At 38.5% G+C, this 19543-nt stretch overlaps 1 protein-coding gene across 5 annotated transcripts in view; it reads left to right on the forward strand.

Moving 5' to 3' along the window:
- LOC145988575 (uncharacterized) overlaps positions 1-19543 on the forward strand; it is a 190865-nt gene that overhangs the window by 148409 nt on the left and 22913 nt on the right. For all 5 annotated transcript variants that reach the window (XM_083123535.1, XM_083123534.1, XM_083123533.1 and 2 more), the window contains one exon: positions 10565-11080. In XM_083123535.1, the coding sequence (XP_082979661.1) occupies positions 10565-11080 (516 nt within the window). The remainder of the gene's footprint in view (positions 1-10564; positions 11081-19543) is intronic.

Here is a 19543-nt window from a genome sequence, read left to right on the forward strand (position 1 = left end):
TTGGACCGAATTAAAACTGTGCGATAAAGAAGGTTCCGGTCTTGTTGCGGAACCCAATAGAACCCATTAGAATGTATGGGTTCGTGAACGTTTAACAATCCTGATTTGAAAATTACATTTTTGGCTCGAAATTGAATACAGCTTCCAACTAGTGTAGAAATGAGTAGTCATAGACGTGCGCACGGGGTGCAAAGGGGGGTGGGGCACCCCCTAATCATTGACGTCTGCCGATATTTTCGACGCAGGGACAAGCAAGGTATTTTTCCATGGGGTATATTAACCAGATAATAGTGTTGCCCCCTCAAGAAACACCACTTGAATTCGAAATTATCGCATTCCTGCATTCCCATTATAATAATTGTTGTACATTACTATGACTGGGATCAAATTATACGCGTGAAATATATACTTTTAGCTGACATTCGTTTTCTAAAGGGGAGATGTGGCCATCCTCGCCCCCTTTCAAATTTCCATGCTCCTATATTATTATACTTTAATCCAGAAATTTAGGGTTGAGGAATCTTATCGCCGGTTATTAAACGATATTATGCTCTTGAAGAAAATTAAGTATTTTCAAGCCGATGAAAGTTCACAAAGCAACAATGGCAGAAGAAGGTGCAGTGGCGCAACCACAGGGTGCAGGGGAGATTAGCTCTCAAACTTGTACGGAAATCAATTCTAGGGGCTTAGGGGGCAAACATTGAACTATAGAAAGAAAGGTTGCAGAATCTAAGAGTAGCAAGACAAAAGGATACTTAAGATGGATTTAGTTTTCACGTCTGTCGTGCACTATTTCTTGCAGAGGGTCAAGAGCACCTGCAAGGAGGCACAGAGGGGCAATTGCCCCCTCTTGATTTCTAACTTTATACAAATATAAATAAAGTTATATAAACTTGGACAGTTGCTGCTGCTTACGGTGTACGTTTTGCCCGTGTAAGGTAATATATAGATGTATTATTAATTTTTGAAACCCCACCGTTCATTTATAAACACACTGTATATGAGTCATTGTGAATTCGAGTCAATTAAAACATTTTGCGTTGTTGGGAGATTATCTATTAGGATAAAATTTGGATATAATGAATCTAAGTAGAGAAAATGCAACTTGTATATCAAAATTGCCATGTCCAACTGATCTCCGAAAGTAGTGTTTAGCACATCACATTTCAAGTATATTGTAATAATCTTCAATTAGGCCAAACATTAACAAACAAAACATCATTTATTTAACTTATAACTTCATGTTATATAAACTACATGAAATACATTTAACAAAGACAAAAGACAATCTCTCTCCAACTCTACTTGTTCACAGTATCTCTTCTAAATTTTTTATCTTTTTCGTAACTTCTATCATATATGATTGATTGATTTGAGTCCACTTTATGCACAGTTAGGCTAATCGGGACTGGACCTACAGTTTAAAGTGAAATCCCAATCACTTGTGCCTCCACAGGGTATCGAATCTGGGACCCCTTCATTACAAGGCGACGACGCTACCACTGCGCCATCGGGGTGGCCATTTCAAGTATAGTCCATGATTGTATCTAGTAGTATATGAACGATATGTGTCCCTCCATTCAAACAATACGTGGCTTGTCCCTACCGAACAAAGTGTGTCACTTATAAATTAAGTTTCCGAAAGCAGGTATTATGCATGAACAGAACAAAAAATACTCGTGAGAAATTACAAAAATTATAAGTAAGTTCGTGGCGGGAGTTATTGACGGTTTTCCCCACAACCTATCTGCTTTAGCTTCCGGGTTCGAGTCCTGGTCTGCAAATATCTTTTTTAGGTGTCTCTTCATTAATTTAATCTCATTATCATCCATCTTCATAGTTTCGATTAATTATAAAAGTGACATAAAAACGAAGCAAAATAAGAACAAATAAAAATAATTGCAAAATGATTACAATGTCAGAACTACATTTGAAAAATAAAATGCGAACAGAAGATTCATTTTCAAACAGGTATTTGGGTAGAATTGTGTAGACAGACAGCATGCTCCCGAAAGTTGCCAATCCACGTGTAGCATGACCTTCGATACTGGGGTTGTGTTTTTTCAGGAAAGTTTGCTCGACGCTCCTCAAGCGTCTTATCAAGAATGCCTCGCTGTTTGCAGCATTACCAACTTATTTTCCGTCGGGAATTTTTTTTTCTCCTATTTAATCTGCGGTTGACTCTACAATACAGCATATTAATCAAGATACAACAACTGAATTATGGCGAAGTAGGTTAGAAACCCTGCGTGCTCAAGAACAGCTTCGATAAGGCACCTGAATTGTTTCGAGCTGAACAAGGAAATGGGCGATGTTTATTCCCCAAGGCCATTTCGTAAAACTAATGCCACAAGAAGTTTTCTGTGTGGATTTGTGAGCATGAAATTGTAGGTTAATGATAGTACTACAAGACGTCAAGTGGATTTATTTTTCTGTTTCGTTATTTTATATAGCTTTCCTACCTATATAGTTTGAATAACAAATTAATCATTTGATGAGCAGACAAACACGAAGAAGCCGATCCCGTGGCAAATTGGTTAGCGTAATAAACTGCGAAGTCTAATGTCGGATTAGAGCCTGGACTAGAAAATATGGATGGGTTGGGTCATTGTCTTTATAGCACTTCCATCACCTATCACATCCTTTATCATCGCGATTAACCGAAAGTGGTAGATGCGAAATAAAAATAGAACCTTTGCATGGAAGTCCGGAAGAGAGGCAAGGGGGGGGGGGGGTGCACGACCCACCTGGAAAATGAAAGTCAACCAAAAATTATATATATATCACTCAATTCCATTTCAGCTGCAATAATATATGTTAATTATTGCATGAACATAACTAGCTAACTAACTAACTCTCTAGCCTTCTTAAACCCAAAGGTTCATGGCTGCAGCAACACAGGCCTTCCATCTGTCCCTATCCTGAGCAAGATCTACAGTATATACTCTTTTCCATCCCTACCGATTTCCTTTAGGTCTATCTCAACGTTGTCCCTCCATCTTCGTCTTAACCTTCCTAAAGGTCTCTTACCATCAGGTTTCCCAACAAGAATCCTGTAAACTCCTCTTTCCTCTCCCATTCATGCCACATGGCCTGCCCACCTAAGTCTTCTTGATTTAATTATTCTAATTGTCTCCTCATTCCTTTTAGGTCCAAATATTTTCCTAAGGATCTTATTTTCAAATAAGATGAATATGATAACTTCAAATTAAAGCAATGTTTTTTGAGGAGACAACACTGTTATGCACCTTGTTTGCCCCCCCCCCCCCGGAAAAACTACCTTGCTTGCCCCTCTTTGGAAAAAATCCTGCAGACGTCCATGAACCTTTAGTATCGACTTCAGAGTATAAAGCATTGTTTCGTCAATGTATAGCGCGGCAATAGACCGCGACAGCCTCTTACAGAGTATTTGCCAGGAAATATCAACACAATAACAGGGATAGGAATTCCTCTTATTTTAGATTTTCTCAAACTAATTTCAAGTATCTGGTGAAAATGCTTTCTATTTAGTATGCAAATAAAGGTTTTAAATTGGAATGGGCGTATTAATTTTCTAGGTTTTTCCTAGAGATGATATGAAGCATTGCGGATACGAAGGGCGAACTCAACAAAGTGCATTGTGAGGGAAATGTGTTTCAAGTTGTCAGGCACAGTTTGAGCTCCACAAAAACTTGGTAACAGTAGATCGGAATGTTTCATGCGTGATTTTCAAAGATTTTATGGAGTTTGCACTGTGCCTGGCAACTTGAAACACATTTCCATCACAATACACTTTGTTGAGTTCGCCCTTCGTATCCGCAATGCCTCATATTTTCAATTACTTTGAAGCATTTTGGACCATTTTTATTTTTTAAGCAACTGCATTAATTATACATATGGCAGAATGATCTTAAACATGAAACTCATTGTTTCTTCCAATGATTAACTGTTCTCTTTGCCTTTCATTATGTTAGGTCACTCAGCCGCTATCTTTGTTGTGAGCCTAGATTAAGTGTGATTGGAGCTTATCCTATATGCTTTCTTCATACAGCATGGCTGTCGGCTACATGTTTGACATCTTAACACAACTTCTTTCAAACATCGCTCATGAAATGTATTTCACCTATCGTCCTACGAGAATCAGAGGAACGTAACTACAAAAATGCTGTTTTTAGTTTCATTAAAAAAAAATCATCTGAAGAGTATTTGAAGTAAATCGACATTTTCCACTTCTAATGCTTATCTGTAAGGCGGAGTCACGTTTAAGAGTCATATTCCTAAGAATACTTTATTTCCTCTCCTATTAATTTGATAAATTAGAGTTAAGTCACTCTGGTTCTCACACACGCTATCAGCCCCTATTTTCCAAAATTTGGCACGTTAGGTATTACGCCATATGTGTCATTTGGGTATGATACATTCTTATTATATGCCTGTGGAGATTCGAACAGTGTTCTCGGCTTGAGAGCCAGGTTATATCGGCGTTAGCGTCCAACGTTTGGAGCGCATACATTGCTCTAAGCAGGATGCTCTCTACCTTATGATGGGAGCAATGTATGCGCTCGAAACATTGGACGCTAACGCCGATTTAAGCTGGCTCGCAAGTCGAGAACACTTTGTCAGGAAAGCTACACTTTTTTACCCATGAAAGTTATTGTCCGTGGCCTGCAAGCAAAGTTCTTGCAACAAACTGCCTCGAGCGAATTATGCGTAGGCTATGTGTGACTTTTTTGTTTCTCAGACCACGTGTGACTACCTACAAATTATGTGAAACTTTAACATAAACAACTTCCCACCTGAGTATGAGAAACCACTTGCATTCTAGCCGGGTTCGATTCCTGGTGGAGGCACAGTGATTCGAATTCCACTTTAAACTGTAGGCCCACTCCCAATTAGCCTATCTGTGCTTAAAAGTGAACTTAAACAAGACAAACTTTCATTCTAACCTCAGTCACTTATGGGAGCTGCTTAGAAGTAGTAGTGTTGACTGCCATGACTAAAATTTCTGGATCAAAGTTCACTTCCTCTCAACGATTTTATTTGTTGTTTTAAGTCCCCTTTATGCACAGTAAGGCTAATCGGGACTGGACCTACAATTTAAAGTGGGATCCGAACCACTTGTGCCTCCACCGGGTATCGAACCCGGGACCCCTCTCTCGACGATTTGACCGAGTCTGCACTCCCTGCGCTACACTCCGCTGTCTATGCAATGTAGTTTTAAAAGTTGTTAACTGAGGTAACCTAGTTACCAATTCCACCGCTGCCACCAGTTAGTCAAGGTGTGACTCATCATCAGCCAGGCTCGGGCGAAATGCAACTCATTAAACCATCGCGGACGAACTGTAGCATTTTTCTAGGAATTTCGCTTTCGGACAAAACGCTACTGAACTGTACAGCAGTCCCAGTGCCTGCTCCAAGTTGCACAGCTGCTTTCCCTTGGTTTGGGAAGGGGATGGGGGTGAGGAAAGGGTCTTGATTTTTCATACTGAAGCTCGTTCATTTCGTTCTCCTATTTCTCTTGGTTGAATTTTCTGAGATACGGAATCTACCTCATTTTCCTTTTCATTACGTTTTATTGCGTCACTTACGGTACTCTTACATGTACTTAACATTTTAAATTTCCCTGTACCTGCACCCTTTGATTAGGTAAAAATAAATAGCTGCAGTTAGTCAAATGTTGTATTTTTGTTTTTGTTACCCATTTTTCTCGTACTTCAGTCAGGGGCAATGGAGCTACTGGTAACAGACGTAGTTAGGAAATAGCATGATTTGTTTCTTCCCCGCACAGTAGTTGACCGATAAAAGAACTATGTAAAGTCTCGTTTCTATTACCACAAATTTTACCGCGCAACATGACATGTGGCATGGACGCTGTATGTGCCAAGCATTTGTTGAAATGGAAACTGTCTGCAACATGCTGCAGCACAAGTGCCGGGGACAAAATTGCCCCAAACGATTAAGATGCACAACGTGCACGGCTGACAATGGAAACAGCCTGCAACAAGTTCCTGGGGCATGGGCATACAAACTAGAGTAGAAACAGACGACGCGACTACAAGCTGTGGTCCAACAAGATTTAATAACAATGCAAAATCACTTGAAGTCATTCTTACAAAGTTTTCGTATCCACTTTGAAGACGTAAGTCTCTCATCAACGAGTTAAATTTTTGCTAGCAAACTTCTAACCATCTAGGTTGTTTTCGCCTCTTTTTTATTTTTTTTTTATTTTTAGAAATTCATGATACGCGCCTGCCATAACCACAAAACCCGCCATAGCTTTATTGTTCATCTTTACCCAAGTTAAATCACCACCAAATTATTACAATACAAGAGAAGAAACACTGACTACTCTAAAGCACTGCACAACGCTACACTGCGGTCCTGCACTCCAGTGTTGTTGCGGACGTATTTTGAAGAAGTAGTTTTGAATCGGAAGCAGTACGAGTACACTAAATGACGCGCAACATGCGCCGGCACATGTAGCACGTCATGAGTCTGGAACTTGTCTGAATGGAAACGTAGCTTAACAGAAACAGAAGGCTTTCACGATTTGTCTGAATATTAAAGTGATCTCTTCTTTCACACCCAATCATAAATAACTATTTTCAGATTTGAAACCGTAACAGGGGTGTAAGGGGTGACCTTCCACATAGTACACCCAATCGTCAACTTCATTCCACGTAGTACACCCTGGACTGCTCTTTGCAGACTAACGAGGCTCTGGCGACTGACCCTATGGCCAGTATAATTCTGTGTGTTCTGTTTTTTGTCATGTGTGCTGAGTGACCCTTTAGAGCCTCAGCTTTTAACCTAAGTCAGAATATTTTAATATTTCAGTTATTCCATATTACAGTTACGTTATTTGTTATGGTAAGGGGCTGAACCCCGTATAACATGGCGGTTTCAAAATAGCCTAAGTGCTGATGCACCCAAAATTAAAAAAGAAAAAATGTAACAGGGAATCTAGCTTTAATAACTGCCTATAAATATTTCACTATCGTTTATATTTATGTACATGTTAATTTTGAAATATTGTGAAGAAATGCAGCAAAATGCTACATATTCGATTACTAATGTGAGCCACTGTACATGTTATGTTTTTATTTCATGAACAATGCGACACCACAGGTCCCGACTTCAGATTCCAGCCTGTGTATTGTTTTCATTATTTTCTTCCTGATGTCCTTTCATCAATTTTGTCATTGCATCACCCATCCTCGTCTTCGCAATTAGCCAAAAGTGGCAGAAAACCAAAGTTAAATATAACAAATCAAAATCAAACATTACTTTGCAAGACAAGAATGGATAGGTTATTTAGAAGCTGCTGTTATTAAGAGCAAATTGTATGTAGCTTTCCTAGACAGAAGTTTCAAACACAGAAACTGATTGATTGGAAAAGGGTTGTGGATTCCTACTCGAGCAGAAAATATATATGTTTCAATTTATTACTTACAACAATAGCAGACTGATTTCCCGCTAAATCAAAGAAAACTTGCATTCACAGTTTTACAGTCGTGACCTCAATTAAGTTACTGGTTAATTGTAATGTTACTATCACTTTCCACACACACTAAAGTTACTAGTCAATACGTGACGAACTTGTTTCTTACCCTGTAACGTTACTGGTTGCCGGCAATGGATGTAACGTTAAGGCGTCACCTATCGATCTACTGATTTACAGATCAGTTATGGTTCGGTACCGTTATGCACACCTGTAACGTAATGTTCATATACCTGAGGTAACGTTTCTGTTCACGAAAAAAGTTATTCTGTTTCTGGTTGTAACGTAACGGAAACCGTAATTGAAAATACCGTTCCATTTCGTTACATTATGACTCCCTGGAAGAGAGACTCAAAAATAACACCCATGCTCAGGCCAAGTTCGAACGCGGGGCCCTTGTATTCTAACGAATTGTGGAAACTACTTCGTCACAAACGTCAAAAACACGTTTCTTTTTAAAATAAATTTCAGGAATACTTCACATTTACATTACTTTGATTGTAGACGTGGAAATTCCAGTTCATTGATATTTATGCTGCAATCTTTCCGTTAGCCCTTTTCTTTGAGTCTGAGAGACCCAAAATTCCCTGTATATGGTTAAATTGATTGATAGTAAGCAACACTGCGGCTTTCCGAACACTTAATTCGGCTGTACTTCCACGAAGCTGGACTTCAACTCAAATGAGTGTGCCACTTTTTGTGAACAGAAGTGTACAAAAATATAAATTAAAAATTCTTTAAATATTTTGAACATGTAGACAGGAGTTTTAGTTTTGACTTTCTAGCATTTAAATAAAAATCAACAAGAATTTTCCTTGAATGTATTGATTAAGAAAATTGAGATGTGTGTGATGGTCAAATGCATCTGTCATTCTGTATATCCATTCATGTCTACTGTGAAGATCTGATAAAAACTCTCGTAGTCATAAAGACAGATGGACTTATCAAATAATAACTTATTCAACAAAAATAAGCTTGACCAGCTAGTCCCACTGACCGAGAGAGGCAACAATCATTTAAGAGTGACGTTTTGTTATCTCGGAAACACTTAAGTATGATGTTCCAACATTTTCTTCACATAAAATTTTAACGAGATATAAATCATGTTGTTTTGCATGTCTGTCTATGCATGGAAGTCATGAAATTGAAAGTTTACCACTGACACATTTTTAACGTCTTAACAGGCGTGGTGCCAGATTGTAACGCAATGGGCAGACCACCAAAAAAAAAAAATACCATTTCCATGAGTAATCCGAAATAATAGCTAATTTTTTCCACAAATTATATCTTGTATTTTGATCCTTCTTCATGGAATTATGATAAACCTTTATCCACTATTTTTGTTATTTTCCATGTTTATTACTCAATTGATCTAAGACTACAAAAATCGGCAACATATCTGTAAACGTCTCTATAAATAAATCGTCATATAACTGTAAAATACAAGAAATGCTTTGGATGGTCAATTATCATAGAACAAACATGCATTTACCCAAATATAACAAAATCACATAGACTAAGTCTCACACAAAAAATTTCTGCACAATGTCAAAATGAAGGTGAAAGCTCAATGGTTGAAAATTTATTCAGTGGAAATAAGTGTTTCATTATCACTTTTATCTGAATCCATATCTGATAATTCACTTCCCTTCTAACCTTTTTTTAAGTGTGGCAAGGACATTTCCATCTAAAACACAGATTGTCAAATCTGATTCCCGCACCAGGTTCCATACCGAAAGACGTAAATAAATGGCGTTGCATGGTCCTTGGGACCCACAAGTGCCTATTGCTCCAAAACTAAAATGCAACGAGCGAAGTGGCACCGGTGGGGTATGTGATATTCCAAAATATGAAACTACTGAAAAGGAGAGAGAAGTGCATGCTATTGCTTCCGCAAACAAGAGCTTTGTACTAGTCAGAAGGTCCCAGGGACTATGCCACACCCATTTTACGGGTTAATGGTTTGGTATCACCTTAAGCATGAGTGTGAAATTTTGTGCATTTAAAAACTGTTCTTTTCCATTTCTGAGAAATTACTAAAGATAGAAATATACAATTGGGTGGAGAGAAACATGTTAACATATCATGATATAAAGCACCTTTGGTTCTCTGTGGGAACATTCCAATAGTTGAGCATCTTTGTTGCTATGTAATCAAGAGGTCTCAGTTTCGATACCCATAGTGATTTGTATCTCAGTTTAAACTGTAGGTCCAGTCCTGATTAGCCATTATGTGCATAAAGTGGACTTAAAAACGAAACTCAACAACTCAATGTTCCATAAGTCATGTGAGTTTAACTTGTTAGACATATTTTTCCAGTTGAACATTCTTTGAAGTTAATGAAGTTTGTGAAGTTCCTTATGGCATTTGGAAAATAACTTCTGAAGCAATCTGTGTAGTGTGCTCTTGTATGAACTGTGCAATGCAGGATACTGATTGAAAATTGTCTGCCACAAGGGTCATCCCGATATTAGTGCCTCATGTGCTGTAAAAATTGTATTTGAAGGTACAATTTTAAAGTTTGCGTGAAAATAAATACACATGTTGGGTAGCTATTAAGGCTATTCAAAATATTGTCCTTTGTTGTTACTTTTCCCCCAAGAAATATTAAGACTTTTCTCAATGCAACTTTGCATGTTTGTAGGAATGTACCACTGCTACATAATACTTTTCTCATTAACTTTGGTGCATTGTGGTAGTCACAGGGGGTAAAATTTCTATTTTCTACTTTTTTCTTTAACTTTCATTATTTGGAGGTACATTGTACAAATGCCACCTCCACTAAAAGTCCTGTCATTTAAGAGAAAGCTCATTTCCCTACAACAATTAGTTCTCGAGCTACTTTTTATTTTACTTTGCATCAAAAGTTTGAAAAGGGTGCACTTGAAGAGTTTCCATCCTCAGAGGCTGTGCATTCACGAGAGACTCCGTCCACTAAAAGTAAACCAATATGATTTGCTTCTTTCTATGGGTTACTTTTACAAGTAATTATTGTTATATTTATACTAAGTATACTATTGCACTTGGTAAAAGAATTCATGTCATCTTGCCCATCTCTATATAAATATGTCTTTTTATTTTTAGTAATGAACTACCAGATTTCAGTTTGAAGTCAGAACATGGGGCATGTAGTGAACATTGTGTGCTGCTAGAAGACAGAAATGTGAAAACAATCAACAAACTGTCAACTACAGCTAAAGAAATTTCTGCAGGAAGTGCAGAAGATGAGAGCATGATTGAATCATCGTTCAATAATGAGGAATTTGATTTGGCTGTGGAAGATCCTTTAAAAGACAACTTGAACTTGACATGTGATAGAGAAAAAAGTGTATTAATTCTCTATTTGAAGGAGCCTGATTTTGAAATCAGCTTCGAAGCACAAGAATTTGGAACATCTTGCAAGATAGAACATGAACTCACATCTGATACTTCCTTAGAAGACTCTGTTAAATCTCAGCAAGATGTAATGGAGAATGAAAATAACAGAGAATATGTAGAAAAGGCTCATACTATTAAGAGTGAAGAAATTTTCATTGCTGATAAACCTATCGAGCTTTCTGGTTTGAAAAGTGAAGATGATTTTGAAACTCCATGTCTGAGGTACGTATTTTATATAACACACATTAGAACTTATCCTAATAATACACATAAAATTATACAGGGTATACATAAAGTATACAGGGAGTACTAATAGTTTCTTTACAATAAATTTTTTAGTGTCACCGGACATGTTAAAATACAGTTTGTATATTTTACCGAGATAATGTGAAAATGAAATAGATGATGATGGGCAGAAACTGCCTAGGCTGACATTTTATGTTTCTACAATTATTGTCACATTAAAATGATCGATCGATTCATTGAATTGGTGTTTTAGGTTCACTTTATACACATTAAGGCTAATCGGGACTGGACTTACAGTTTAAAGTGGGATCCGAACCACTATGTGCCTCCACTGGTATTGAATCTGGGACATTAAAATGATGTTCAATTGAATGTTATAACTGCAATTTATTATTTCGCAGAATATGATTGTTCTTTTCAGTAAGTGAACAATGATGTACACATACTTGTTGCACTGTGATACAATATTTGTAATTCCTTACACAGGTCTGTCAGCATATGTATCCATTTTACGTTTCGGTCTGTAGATATTGCATACTTTCATACATATTGTATTTGAGTCTTACACAATAATATTCGGAATTATTATTTAGAATTGTAATTACACGAAGTAGTTTCCTTCCATCTAGGGGTTTTAGGTTCACAGTGCTGCTTATTAGTCTCTGAAATACGGGACGTTGCCAATCATTCTGCTACTAGTGTGGTACGCTTGAGCATGGAAGACTCAAAGGAGTTTGAGTGAGCGATAGAGGTCGCATGCAGCACTAATGTGGATGGTGGGCAATAAAAATATGGCTAAGTGGAAGGTGACCCCAACGGAATGAATCTAAATAAATATGCCACTAACCAAACAATCACCAAAGTGGTATACAGTGTTGAAGTGTTTGACACGTTTTTTACGTATCCCTTCAGTATCTTTACGAGATCCTGTGATCAACGCAAATAATATTAATTCAAGGCAATTCTTAAGTGGTCATAAATAATAGAGAGTATCCACAATAAACATTATTAACGCATGCTCTCCAAAGATATGTTGTAGCCACGTACAATCTTGCGACAACGTTTTACTATCTCACACAAAGTTTCATCGCTGTTAAGCAACTGCATTTTAGCAAACAAACACTCATCCTCAAAACCCTGTAAAGATCAATAGAAAGATTTATTACTACAAGAAGTATTTATGAAGGATAGCAAATAGTACAATTTCAATTTAATTGTTTGTCTTCTTTTATTTCAATAGCCTGTGCCATGTAGTTTCGGCTATTGAAAACAACAATAATACATTCATTAAACTCATTCAAGTGAACGACCAGCTTTACTAATTCAAAATCCACCTTCAACATTTATAATTTACAGGGTGACCAATTCTGGTCATTAATTTATTTAACTATTCACAACAACTGTTAATTCGCAGAATCAACATTCCAAACGAATTTACTACAGTAGCGTCATTTGTAAATTGAAAGCTTACAACTTGAAACCTAGCACTAATTTGACCAAAAGATTATTACTTATATTGGTATCTGATGCTCTTAAACACCCTGTACAACATTGTGGTACATTCACGGCTATCAGTTGTTTTTTTTTTGGAAGGACGTGAGAAGGAATTAACTTCTTGGGCACCCTGAAACTTAACAGTCTTAACATTTCATTTTCACTTTAATCTTCGACAGAACCCCACCTTGGTCCTCTTTTAGTGAACTGCACAGGTTAAATTGAATGTGGTCCTTTGTTCCAACCTAGGCTTAGGCTTCTACCATTCTCGACACCGCCACTGACACCATCCTTTTAGCTTGGTGGCTTGGAAGAACAGGCCTCATCTAATTAGAACCCCAAAACTGGTCATCAATCCTCGTAACCTCTTCCCTTAGGGTTACAGATGTTGACTCGAAGAATTGCCGTACTTATGCATGTATAATGTGCACTTTTTTCCAACATTTTTGCCCCCCTAAACTGTGGTGCATGTTATGCACGGAATAAATGAAATCACGCATTTTTTGTCACTATGTCACTGCGTATAATATGTATATACCTACAGATTGTCTTTCTTTAGCAATAATTATTTTAAATAGTAACTGTTAAAAGCAAAATGGCTGTTTTCCATGAGTTTTCACTAATTGCGACATCGAGAAAAGCAGAACTGTTCTGGCGGCATTCAAGCACGTGCCCCCCGTGACACAGGAGGCATATCAAGCGGTATTTTTCACGGGAGAAATAACTCATTTAATTCATACTCATTCCCTTCACAAGCACTCTTCCGTTCGCAAGTGGGTCTGATCTAAAAATAAACACCAGACCATGCTTCAGTGATATTCAATAGCACTTGACCTCTGCCCTTCCCTCCCCCAAGCGCACTACAGCTGAGGGCCGCTACCCAAAATGCCAGGCTTGTTTTGCCATTGTGATTTCGTTTCCTCTTGAATACGCAAGAAGAGATCGAATATGCTTGGATGTTACTGCAAATTGACCTTGTAGCGGACAACTTCCGGTAACTGCTTTAATTCAAAACGTGTTCTTTGTTTCCTGTAACACTTCATAAAGAAGTGAAAATGTTAGAGATAATCAAAGCCTCATATGCCAACTAAAGATCGTCAAACCTCTTAATGCATTTTCATCCAGGTTTCCACAAAAGTTCACTTCGATCTTGCGTGCATTATAACTCCCGTTTACCACTTTATACATTTTCATAACTGTGCCGATGTCCTAATATTTGCCAAAAGTGCTCCGTTGGCCGAGTGACTTCTCCCTCTTTTCTTCTCAGCAAACGTTTAGGTGGAGGTGATGCCGATTGTTTTGTTGCTCGTGTGTGCACACAGGCTGATTACAGGGAAGGGTGGAAGTGGATCGATCTTCCTTTCCTTTGACTTCTAAAATGGGCAACCAGTTCTGGATGCATTCTTGAAAACGAATAAAAACCATAGGACAAGTAAAAAGTGCCCCCCTTCCCAGCTCATTCTCTGCCACCTGGTCTGGACGGCAATGTAATAATTGCAGAATTCAGGTCCTATTTTTCTCTCTCTTTTTTTAATGCTATTGAAATATTGACCGTATTATGGTCTGTTGCAAGGTAAAACGTAAAGAAAGTGTCATTTCTTTCTTCTTCACACAGATGATAGAAGTTCCACCTTCGACAGTTGCGTTATCTTTGAAATACAGAGGATTTTCCCTTCGACTACCCGTTGCTCGAACTTCCAGCCGGTCGCTTTGTTTTTACACTGCAGCTGGCACCAGTGTTTTGTCTAGCGTCTGCGAAGTTGTCGCTTGCCGATAACAGCAATGACTCATCCAGCGTGAAGGCAAAAGTCATTGTTTTGAATCTCGCAAATCTGTTTTGATTAGATCATAATGAAATTCGATCTTCAGAAAGAAAAACAAGAGTTAAAACAACCTGAAAACTCAGAGCAAGGAAATGCACACAATATAATTGCCACTTATCTTCAGAACCATTCGGCGGGGGGAAGGGGGGGGGGTGCTCAATGTGTAAGCTGAGAAGGATTTAAAAAAAAGTATTCAATGTATCAGCTGACACCGATTATCGTCTGTTAACGTGAGAGTAAATAACAATCTCCCATTTTGATATCTGAAAATGCACAGGTTTCATAAAGCTTGTTTTGTGTTGATTTTATGCTTTTGGGCTAATCGGGACTAAATTTACAGTTTCACTTTAATGAAATCCAATTCCAAACCAAAATGATTATTGAGTGCAACACTGTTCAATGTGTCTTAGAATATGCATTGGGTGCAAACAGATCGCAAGTTGCGTTTTTCCTTTTTCAGGCTGGCTTTAAATTCAAGTCGAGGAAGAGTATGGACTGCTCCCTGGAATGGGGAGGGTGTGAATTAGAAGTTGGTCGAAGGAAGGAAAACTACATTTTTACGATGTATTTTACACAGCCGAACCAAAATGAAATTTACAGCCCCACTTCTTTTTTCTTTGTGTGTGTGCGTGTGTGCGTGTGCGTGCGCGCGCGCGTGTGCCTAGAAAGGTTAGATTTTCCGAGAGATGTTATCTTACCAGTTCATCTTGTAACAGACAATGCTCTAGTAGACCCGTATTAAATCCAACATTCATTCTGCTCGATTATCTCCCGATAAACGTTATTGGTGCAAATTGCAATAACGAACCCTTCGAAATAACTACCTTTTTCCCGGGGACTGTGAAAGGTCGTTGTATTGAGAGTTGACTGTAACAAATATGAAGGTAAAATAATTACGTCAACACTTAACAAATAAAATAACTACTGTATATTTACTGCACTATTGCAGTTTGACTCACGTAAATAATGTTTACACTTAATTTTGTCATTCAGTCCCAGTTACTAATACAAGCTGTCTGAAATGTCCTCACTTCCATCCATCTTGCTCGATATTCCCGTTACCTTAAAACTTTTCATCACCATTTCCAGAGAGATGGAGTTCCATGCCTCACGAACCCCATTCACAAACAATCGGCAGGGACGCATGTTTCACCCTTCCGCTTGGTGAGAGTTCATGCTGCATTGATGTCATCCATCTATTGTAAGCATCATGCACTGCGACCTTGAATGGATGGTTGATAACTTTGCTCTCTCCACTCCTATGAAAAGCCTAACATCTGGAAGTTCAAGGTCGCATGGTAAATGCAGCAGCTATGAAAGCAAGGAAAATCTCGTTTTTATGATCTACTAATGAATTTGAAATGAAATATGTAAATGTTAGTCAGACACTAAGAAAGCCATTTCTGGGACCTGAATTGTACTGTGCATTATATGAGATATATATTTTTTTGTTGCTTTTCCCCATCATAAATGAGGGTGCGTATTATACACACGTAAATACGATACTTGATTTCACAGCAACTGGTCTTCTCGTCGAGTGTCCAATTGGTCTGGTGAAATCAAGTCGAATGTGCACAGAACCTTAATACCTTGTCAAACTCTCATAATGCATTCTTCTTCATGGTCATATTCCCAATAATTGCGTAGTAACTAATGCCCCTTTTACTACGACCTGACTACCTGACTAACTGTCTAACATGAAATGGTCCCTGGGAACGATCAAGTCTGTTTGCAATTTGTACTGCCTTATTTCCCTCTAAAAAGACAAGATACGAAAATTCATGTCTAGTATTTGTAGCACAACATAAGAGTTCATTTGCAAAATGTGTAAATAGCACAGTAATCGACAATAGTTCCTGACTCTGTTCCTTGACAATCCAGTTGTTGGGTTTCCATTTCGATCGTCTTCTCACTCGAGTTTTGTGAATGTAGTTAATGCCCAATTTTCCCCCACGTGTGTCTTCACGCTATCGTAGTTCATGTAAGAACGTTCTCGCTGCACACTCTGGCTGTACTGTTTCTAGCTTTATGAGGTAGAGGGAGGACGAAGAGTGAGCAAAAAAACTTTGTAAAATTACACTTCAATTGAATTTTTTTACTATCCGAGCTACTTAGAAACACAAATATGTTACCAATTTGTATTTCTAGGTATGCTATATGTACTGAATATAAAAATTTCTAGTGTTTCATTATGTTTTTGTATTATTATTGTCCGAGACAACATCATGACTTTCCCTTTGCGAGAATATAATTCATGTTTATGTTGCTCTATCATGACAAAATTGAGAATATGAATGATCAAAGAATTGTGCTTAACTCTTTTCTCTGTTCTTGATATAGCACAAATAAGTATACATTTACCTTTCCCTAGTTAGGTTTTTCTTTTGCCCTAGTATCAAAGTGAATACAGTAAGTTTCATGCACAACCTGAAATAAATATGTGGAGTGTAAGATTGTACAGCACAGAAATCTGGATGTCACAAAAAATAGGGAAATGTAATTAGAAGCTTTTGAAACACTTTACAACACGACTAGGAATCAGGAGTTTCTGGGTTCAATACCCGCTCGGGCTTCATTGTGTTTCGGATTCCACTTTTAACTTCAGGTTGTGACGGTGTCACTCTCCCGTGACTCTTCCATCACAATCATGTGGCATCTATGACTTTATTCTGTGGATTTGTACTCTTACTCATTAATGACATGATGACCTTTGGATCATGCATCAGCAGCGCCACCTACCGGTGCTTTGCCAAGCGGAAGAAGAGCGTAACGAGACACATCAGAGTGAGTGTTCGACCTTCTCCAGCAGTCAAGTTCTTCGCCGATCACTTTATCTCTTGGTTGAGTGCAACCCCATTGAGTTGGGCTTCGTCAAAACGAATGCTTTGGCATTGAAGTGTGTATGAGAGGAACGAACTGGATCTCGCCCCTGAGAACAGTTTCAGGTTTTGCGTGGAGTATCAGAAGATTGAAGTTCTCGGTGTGAATCCAGTGCTCAATTTTGACTGCCATAGCTGTTGTCCTCGTGTCCAGATATTGATGACTGCCACCTGCCTGCCGTGTTTCCGAGAGAATGGTTCCAGAGTTTGCAAGAAGCCTCCTAGTTCCAGATCAATGTCCGGCCCATGGTTTTAGAGCGGAATCAAGAGAGTAGTAGAGGCCAGTTGTGAAGAGGTGAATAGATTCGTCGCCCACGACGTCCAGTTCCAGAAGCTTCCCACAGTGAGAATATTTCTAGAGAGACCAGTTTTAATGACGTGAAGGATACGAAGTAGATGAACGTTCCAATATTACAGGTATGTCGTCAAGTGGAGTGATTCCTGTCAGTGTCTGTGCAAACTATAATTGTCGCGATGTATTTGAACTACTTGTTGAGCGAAGTTGGGTTTTGACCGAGATTGGAATATATATGTTTGGAATAGGAATGGAATGCTGAGTTCAGTCCTGTTTCGATTAATTGAGTCGTTGTGCACTCTAAGTATTATTGGCTGAACTTGTAATGATTCCGGGGGGATTACCCTTGGGGCCCAGGAAATCTCAGTATGAGGTGAACCTTGTAAATGTGGCCACGGTGGCTCAGTCGGTAATGCGTCTGACTACCATGCTAAAGGTCCCGGGTTCGATCCCCGGCCGGTTCAAATCCGGGAACTTTTCTAACGATGGAAGCGGCCCCAGCGCCCACCCAGCGTCGAATAACATGGGTACCTGGGGGAAACCCTGGGGGGTAAAGGCGGTCAGGGGCGTGATGGTGATCACATCACCCCCACTCACGACCGGATCAAGAAAGTGTGGGGCGTTACCCCCACACCCCCTATATGCCTTCATGGCGTGGTGCTAAGCACAGGGGAGCACTTTACCTTTTTACCTTGTAAATGTTATACTCTTCGAGTTAAGCTCACCATTATTAAATGTTATTGTTATAATGTGAACCACTGGGTGTCATTTTGCTTTATTGCTAGTTTCCAGTTAGTGAATGGCTTTCAGGAGAGTACGATAGTAATTAGCTTCCGGTCTCCACTCGGTGGGTAAAGATTTGCAATTGTTAACAAGCTAGTGGAGAGGGATATTGTAGACCTCGCTTGAATTGAGCGGTTTCTCGGTGTTTCTGTCTTTGAATCCGGGTACCCCTCATCAGCAGGCGATCCATATATCCCACCTTGAGTCCATTTGTGGTGGTAGTCGCTCAATTGACAGTGCATTTTGGTACTTTCGACCCCCTCCCCAAACTTGAACAGCACTACTTCCCTGGCCAGTGCCTTGAAGGTTGATTCAGATCTAATTAAATTACCCTTTCTGTGCATAAAGTGGCCTCAAAAACAGAAAGACATTTCAGAAGCACTATATTGGCTACATTTTGCAGCAGTATATTTTTCCACTAAAACATGTATCAATGTTTATTAGAAATCTTTCCAGGATGAAGGATAAGGTAGCTGATGTTATTTTTTCTTAAAACATTGGTTGGGATTTAATGTACTAGTTGATATATGCGATTGTGAGTAAAGTTTATAAAGTACTAAACCTACTCATTATACAATAATTGTCAGTAATGATATGTATCAGTAATTGTGTTTATAATTCAATACCTGCCATTGACTAGATGGTTGCTGTTTACGTTCTTTTAAGCTTCAAAGCTGCTATTGTATTGAAAACAATAATGCCTTCTCCTTTTAATATTAAGAAGAAAACTGTTATTGAAAGGCATAAATTGTACCAATACTAGACCCAATGTAACAATGATGTTTACTACTCTAGTTAGATTAAATCTTTTCTTTGATCAATTAACAACCTCCGTTTGAAAATTTATTTAAAGACATAAATGTTATTGTGGGTCATTTTAAGGGGGTTTGAACTTATTTACTTTGGGTTTCCTTTCTTCTTTACTACTTTTATTTATTTTTTTCTTTTCTGAAAATTGAGGGGGGGACTGTGGCCCCTTCAGCCTCCTCTGCATATACCAGTGGGTTCTGGAATGAGAACATCACATGGTTCATGCACAGCATATGATGACCCTAAGTAATGCTGAAAATAGGTTTGCATATGATGATTGAATATTTTCTGTCAGATTTCAAGTGAATTTTTCCATAAATGAAAAGTTTTTCTGCAAGAAATAACGATGCACAGA

Source organism: Lepisma saccharinum, chromosome 6 (assembly GCF_977018435.1).
Source record: "Lepisma saccharinum chromosome 6, izLepSacc3.1, whole genome shotgun sequence".
NCBI classification, from domain to species: Eukaryota; Metazoa; Arthropoda; class Insecta; order Zygentoma; family Lepismatidae; genus Lepisma; species Lepisma saccharinum.